Raw genomic sequence first — 7,578 nt, 5'->3', positions numbered from 1 at the left:
ATCCAGCTCCACACCTTGTTATCTTATAACATTCTATTAGCTTTCTTGATTACTTGCTATTCCTAACCTGCTGTAATTTGTGCAGTGGGATACTCAGATCTCTCTGCATTTCAGAGCTCTGCAACTTTCACACTTTAATCATTCTTTCTGCCAAATGGACAATTTCACATTTTCCCACATTGTACACCATTTGCCAGATTTTTGCCCAGTCATGTAATCAATTTATATCCCTTTGTAGGATCTTTATGTCCTTTTATTTATTTATTTTGCAGGATGTAGGCATCACTGGCTGGTCAGCATTTATTATCCCATTCCTAGCTGCCCTTGAGAAAGTGGTGATGAGCTGCCTTCTTGAACTGCTGCAGTCCACCTACTGTAGGTGGACCCACACTGGCATTCGACGGTGGGGGGGAGGGGTGCGGATTCAAAGATTTTGGCCCAGCGACAGTGAAGGAACGGTGATATATTTCCAGGTCAGAATGGTGAGTGGCTTGGAAGGGATCTTGCAGATGATGCTTTCCCATGTATCTGCTGCCCTTGTCCTTTTAGATGGAAATGGTTGTGGGTTTGGAAGGTGCTGTCTGAGGATCTTTGTTGAATTTCTGCAGTGCATCTTGTAGATAATTCACATCACACTGCTGCTACTGAGTGTCGGTGGTGGAGTGAATGTTTGTGGATGCAGTGCAAACAAGCGGGCTGCTTTGTCCTGGATGGTGTCAAGCTTCTTGAGTGTTGTTGGGGCTGCACTCATCCCGGCAAGTAACGAGTATTCCATTACACCCCTGACTTGTGCCTTGTAGATGGTGGACAGGCTTTGCGGAGTCAGGAGGTGAGTTACTCGCCACAGTATTCCTAGACTCTGACCTGTTCTTGTAGCCATTGCATTTATGTGGTGAGTCGAATTGAGTTTCTGATCAATGATAACTCCCAGGATGTTATTAGTGGGGCATTCAGTGATGGTAACACCATTGAATGTCAAGCGGTAGTGGTTAGATTGTCTCTTATTAGTGATAGTCATAGCCTGGCATTTGTGTGGTGCGAATGTTATTTGCCACTTGTCAGCCCAAACCTGGAAATTGTCCAGATCTTGTTTCATATGAACATGGACTGCTTCAATGCCTGAGGAGTCACAAATGGTGCTGAACATTGTGCAATCATCGGTGAACATCCCCACTTCTGACCTTATGATGGAGGGAAGGTTATTGATAAAACAGCTGGGGATGGTTGGGCCTACGGCACTGCCTGAGGAACTCCTGCAGAGATGTACTGGAGCTAAGGTGACTGATGTCCCACAACTACAACCATCTTCCTATGTGTCAGATATGACTCTAACCACTGGAGAGTTTGCCACCTGATACCCATTGATTCTAGTTTTACCAGAGCTCCTTCATGCCACACTTGGTCAAATGCAGCTTTGATGTCAAGGGCTGTCACTCTCACCTCACCTCCAGAATTCAGCTCTTTTGTCCATGCTTGAATCAAGGCTGTAATGAGGTCGGGAATTGAGTGGCAGAACCCAAACTGACCATCACTGAGCAGGTTATTGCTGAGCAGGTACTGCTTGATAGCACTGTTGATGACACTGTCCATCATTTTACTGATGATCGAGAGTAAACTGATGGGGCAGTAATTGGCGAATTTGGATTTGTCCTGCTTTTTATGTACAGGACATACTTGGGCAATTTTCCACATTGTTGGGTAGATACCAGTGTTGTAACTGTACTGGAACAGCTTGGCTAGGGAAATGGCAAGTTCTGGAGCACAAGTCTTCAGTGCTATTGCCGGAATGTTACCAGGGCTTGTAGCTTTTGCAGAATGCAATGTCTCCAACTATTTCTTGATATCATGTGCAGTGAATCGAATTGGTTCCCCTTCACAACTCATTTTCCTGTCTTTCTGTCATAAGCAAATTCAGCTACCATACCCTCAATCCCTTCATCTAAATTATTTATATAAATTGTAAAAGGTTGAGGCCCCAGCACCAACCCCTGTGGCTAACCACACATGATATCCTGCCAGCCTGAAAAACAAACATTTACTGTTACTCTCTGCTTCCTGTTAGAAATCCAATCTTCTATCCATATCAATACGTTATCCCCTAAATCATCAGTTTTTATTTTCCACAATAACCATTGATATGGCACCTTATTAGAAGCCTTTTGAAAATCTAAGTACAGTACATCAACTGGTTCCCCTTTATCTATGCCATAAGTTATTCAAAGGCCTCCAATAACTTTCTTTAAACAAAAAACATGTTGTCTCTGATTACTTTGAACATATTGAATTACCTTGTTATAATGCCTTTAATAAAAGTTTCTAACATTTTCCCTGTGACAGTTGTTAAGCTGACTGGCCTGTAGTTTTCTGTTCTCTGCCTCTCTTACTTTTTTGATAAACAGGTTACATTAGCCACTTTCCAATCTAAAAGAACATTCTCCAAATCCAATCAGCATTGAAAAATTTAAACCAACACATCAACTATCTCACCAGCTATTTCTTCTAAGACCCTAGGATGAAATCCAACAGGACCTGGGGACTTGTCAACTAACAGTTCCAATAACTTATTCAGTATTAATTCCCTGGTAATTGTAATTTTCTTGAATGCCTCCTTCCCTTTCAACTCCTGAGTTACAGCTACTTCAGGAATGAGAATTGTATCCTCTCTGGTGAAGACCAAGGCAAAATATCTGTTTAATTCATCTGCCATCTCTTTATCCTCCATTACTAATTCCCCAGACTCATTTCCCTTTGGACCAACACTTACTTTGTTAATTATTTTCATTTTTAAACATCTGAAGAAACTTTTCACATTTGTTTTTATCTTTTTGGCTAACTTTTTCTTGTACGCTAATTTTTCCCTTCCTTAATAATCCTTAAGTAAATCTTTGCTGCTTTTTTTATATTCTCTCCAGCCTTCTGACCTGCCACCTATCTTTGCACCATTATATGTCTTCTCTTTGAGTTTCATGCTATCTTTTGACTTTTTTAGTTAACCATGGATGGCAGGTCCTTGGAGTTTTTCTTACTTGTTGGAATGTATCTATTCTGTAGTTTCTATAATATCCCCTAAATTCTTGCCACTTCATCTCTATTGATCTACTCCTTTACATAAATTGCCAGTTTAGTTTTGCTAACTCAGCTTACATGTCCTCATAATTGCTGTTGTTTAATTTAAAGTAGTAGTCTTGGATCCATACTTCTCTCCCTTAAGCTATATGTAAAATTCAATCATATTCTGGTCGCTGCTACCAGGGTCACTTTCACTGTAAAGGCAGTCATTGATCCTATCTCAACATATTGGAATCATACTGGAAAACACTGGAAAATACTTCAGAAGATGGCCAAATTGCATCCTGACTGTTTTTTCAAATATAAGTTGTACAATAAAAGAAAAATACAGTGCAATATCTGAAATAAAAACAGAAAATGCTGGAGGCAACATGTGTGGAGAGGGAAATAGAATTAAAGTTTAAATCTAATATAACTTTCCTTCAGAACTGAAGAAAAGTAGAAATATCATTTTGAGCTGTTAAAAAAGCGGGAGGGGATAAGTAGATCAAAAGCCAAGGTCAGGGAAAAGTTCCAAGGTAAGGGACATTGTACGATCAAAGATGTCATGGAACAAGAGGTAGAGGGAGTGGTAATAGTTTTACAGGAGTAAAACAAAGGATTAGTCCAGTGTAGATATTAATGTTAGAATAAACGTCAGCTCTGACAGAGAGCAAAAACATGGAAGCAAGATACCCATAGCCACTATCCATTCTCGCCATAGCTGCATTTATCCTAGCAAAGTTCATGTCAATCATGACCAAACTGAGTTACCTCTGCTACTCAGACCAGATCACATTTCTAAGAACTTTCGGTGTCAAAGTTTTTGAAACTGTTTTGCTTAGGAAGTCCAAACGAAATAGTGAATTTTAAAAATCTAACCATCTATGTTTCCAAACTGTAGTTTCTCCTGGCATATTTAAAGCAATTTTATACATTGAGCTTGTTCCTACAAAATCCATTTTAGTTTGGAATTTTTCAGCTAACAAACTGACCCCACACAATATGGTTTGGTTCGCAGATCAGGTCCCAGAGGTGAGAAGGCAAGGTTTTAATGCCCAGCACTTCACTGTCTTTGGGAGTTTATCTTAATCTGAATCTCTTTCATTAGATTATAGTCCTGTAAATCACGGAGAAGCATCTACTTCTAAACCACACATGATGATAATATATTATTCCCATGATAAAGATGTTATACCTGAATATTCAGAACACTGAAAATCCTTCACATTCTGGAGACCTTTTGAGATGCGAATGATGATTTTACATTCACCAAATGATTTCTAATGAAAGTACATAAAGCATAATATTGGATTAGTGTCAGTATAGTCATACAAACCATGTTCCAGAATGTCAAAACTGGGCTGATGATCATAAAACTGGAGTGACTGCATTAATCTCAACTCAGCCTTGATGATTTCACAAATAGGTCTGTGACTGTTTACCCTCAGACCCCACACTGTAATAACTGGCAGTATTAATGCCATTACATTAAATTCAAATTCTAGCTCAATTATGCCAACATGAATGTTATTGCAACCATTCTTAAACTTTCACACCTATACTATAAAACCCAATCCAATAACCTCCGCACCAACAGTACTAATAACTTGCCCTATAGTTATCCCAGCAACATAACTGCAATTAGTCCAGTACATAATGACCTAAAGGTAATTGAACATGTCCTTCCAGAGTTATGGTGAAAAGGCTGGACCTTAGGTTTAATTTGGATAACTCATTCAAAGAGCTAGAACTTGCACAATGAGCCAACCCATTTTTATACTTTATGATTCTACAACTAATCCAATAGTCCTCTCACCTGCACTATATCATAAGGCAGTGGGCAAGTACTTGATGGGGTCATGGGATAAAAGCAGGCATACAGAATTAAGCTGGGAGCCTATTTTCAAAGAACTAGCACAGATACAATGGACCAATTGGCTTCCTTGATCTCTATTGTAAGATTACATCATCAGAATTTTGCAGTGCCTCCCATTTTGGGAAGGTAAAATGTGGCAGTATACCAACAGCACTGTTTTGGCACCTAATTGTCCCTGCACACACCACTACAATGTCACCACCACCAGTGGCAACAGAAGCACCAGCCAGCCAACTTGCCCCTGAACACATAATGTCTACATAAAGGAGCCACTGTCTCTAGCATAAAATCCAGCCCTGTAATTCTACAGCTAGTCCAATCAAATTCACATTTACACCACAAGCAGAAGTCAAATAACTATCACACCAACACCACAACTTGTCAAATAACCTATATGATAAACTGTGACGCAACTAACGCGATAAGCCTCACAACTCTACAATACAGTTTGTCAAAAAGTCATCACTTCTATAGTACAACAACTCGTCCAATGATCCTCACATGTATACCACAATAACCGCGCAAATAAACTTCACACATAGCAACTAACCAACTAGCAGTTATGTCTTGATAGAGTCAAGCAGCCCATACTTCTTATAATGAAAAAGTGAAGAGTAAATTACAAATACTTTAATTATGAAATAAAATAATAGCCTTCAGGAAGCACACAGTATATCACTCAGATCTATAACAAGAAGAAAATGATTGTTGACATAAAGTGATAAGTATAACACTTCATTAGATCTGATGATATAGTTAGTCGCTATTTCTACAGCTGTTATACAAACAGCATAATCAGTCTGACTAGGGAATATCTTTGAATGTTTAATATTCAGTAAGAATTTTACATAAGAAACTATAAATAATTGGTTCTTTACCATTGAGCGAAATGGTCGAATTCCACACCTTTTTAATGGCTTGGAACTTCTGACGGGACATCTGGTTTCAAAAACCTCAAACTCCAAATAATAGCTTTTCTCATATTGTTCCTGAAATCATTTAAGAAACTGAAATAAATATACTGCATCAGAGGTTTGGATGATCGATTTCCTTCCTACTATTTACTTTACTGTGATATAAATATGGTCACAACTTCAAGGGATTGACCATGACTAAGTGGTCATCTTTTAGCTGAGCCAGAAGGTTGTGGTTTCAAGAACCAGTCTGTAGACTTAAACATAAAAACTAGACTGTCAATTCAGTGTTTTTTTTTAAGTGCTGCACTATCAGATGTGTCATTTTTCATATGAATGTTAAATGAGTACCCTTCCCGTTTGTTTCAGGTGATCACAATAGATTCCATCACATGATTCAAAAAAGTGACGTGGTCAATACTAGAACAAGTTATCTGACCATTTTCTGTGGCGCAGGACATCAGAACTATACAATCAACCATGAAACAAGAGTTAGTCCTATGAACAATATTGTATGGTCCACCGTGCAGTGGAATTGAGAGGCAGCTGCAATGAGAGATGGTCTTGGCTCTGCTTTGAGCATTGCGTTCAGTTTCGTATGGACAGCAACTTTGAGATGACTCCTGCTCAACGCAGTAGGAATGTGGTCCCATGGGACTCCTGATTCCCTCACCAGTCCCTCAGCCAAAAATCGGATCGGTTCCAAACTGGCAACTGGACCAAACGGGCCCAACCAGCACCAGATACAGGAGCCTACAGCCTGGCCCTCCACAGCCAGAGATCCCTGTGACGTAACGGTCCCCGCTACCTAAATAGCCACAAGCGAGACTGCGCTCACTCTGATATGCAGCTCCATCCAGTTAGTACTGCAACAGCTCGGTCTGTACCAGCATCCCTTCTTAAGTGGCAAGCGTTCACCTCTGCTCTTCAGTCAAGCCTGGGTCAGAAAAGATTTCCAGGCGCACAGACTGTGTAGGCCTTGTGTACTTTCCCCTCCTGATTAAAGCTCAAGCCATATTTTTCATCCAGTGAAAATTGATTGAGGTAAGTTTCAAACACGAAGTCCTACTTTCCCGAACTAGAATGTTGAACCGGAGGAAAACAGCAACACTTTTGTGAACAGCCTGCATTTCGCAGAAATCAAATCTAAAGATGCCTCCACGCTCTCCTGACACAGACCATGGAAAACATCTGATTAAGGTTTCCGAAAGTAGAATTATTATCTCCCTTCCTTTAATAAAGCTTCAACCCACCTGCTTTTCCTGGGCATTCTTCAATCTATTCAGTCTGTATTTGAATCCCTTTCTTCGGACATTATTGATGAAATAAACCGCAAGGTCAGCAGCTTTCACTGCTCCCACTGCATCGCAAGGAATTGCAGAGAAGGTGATAACTTGGCGATAAGCAACAACAGGCAAGTTATGGAACTGAATGCAGGTCACTAACATGACTAACCAATTCATGATGCTTCAAGACTGGAGCAGATAGTCACAAGTTCATTTCCAAGAAAAAAAATACACAGGATAGAAAATGAAATAAGCAGGTTTAATGTTATTTCTTACAGTGATTTTCAGCCAAGGAACGAGGAAAATAATTTCACATATCACTGAAAGCCTGCGGTAAACACAGATAATGATCGAGACCTTCCCCAGAAGAAATGAACCCTGGTATGTTTGATTTAGCAAGGTTCATTCAGTCTAATAAAGTCCATTTTTTATTGCAGGAGTGATTACGAAA

General features: G+C 39.7%; 1 protein-coding gene across 1 annotated transcript in view; it reads right to left on the bottom strand.

The window, feature by feature from the left end:
- The window catches only part of LOC125484717, a 25,420-nt gene extending 18,116 nt beyond the window's left edge, over positions 1-7,304 (bottom strand). The window contains exons 1-3 of the mRNA XM_048604564.1: positions 7,095-7,304; positions 5,806-5,916; positions 4,247-4,331 (exon numbers count right to left, since the gene is read on the bottom strand). Coding sequence (XP_048460521.1) covers positions 4,247-4,331; positions 5,806-5,916; positions 7,095-7,304 — 406 coding nt within the window. The remainder of the gene's footprint in view (positions 1-4,246; positions 4,332-5,805; positions 5,917-7,094) is intronic.
- Between the last annotated feature and the right edge of the window lie 274 nt (positions 7,305-7,578).

This window comes from Rhincodon typus, chromosome 13, assembly GCF_021869965.1.
Source record: "Rhincodon typus isolate 14 chromosome 13, sRhiTyp1.1, whole genome shotgun sequence".
NCBI classification, from domain to species: Eukaryota; Metazoa; Chordata; class Chondrichthyes; order Orectolobiformes; family Rhincodontidae; genus Rhincodon; species Rhincodon typus.
This window is presented reverse-complemented; position numbering and strand designations above follow the sequence as displayed.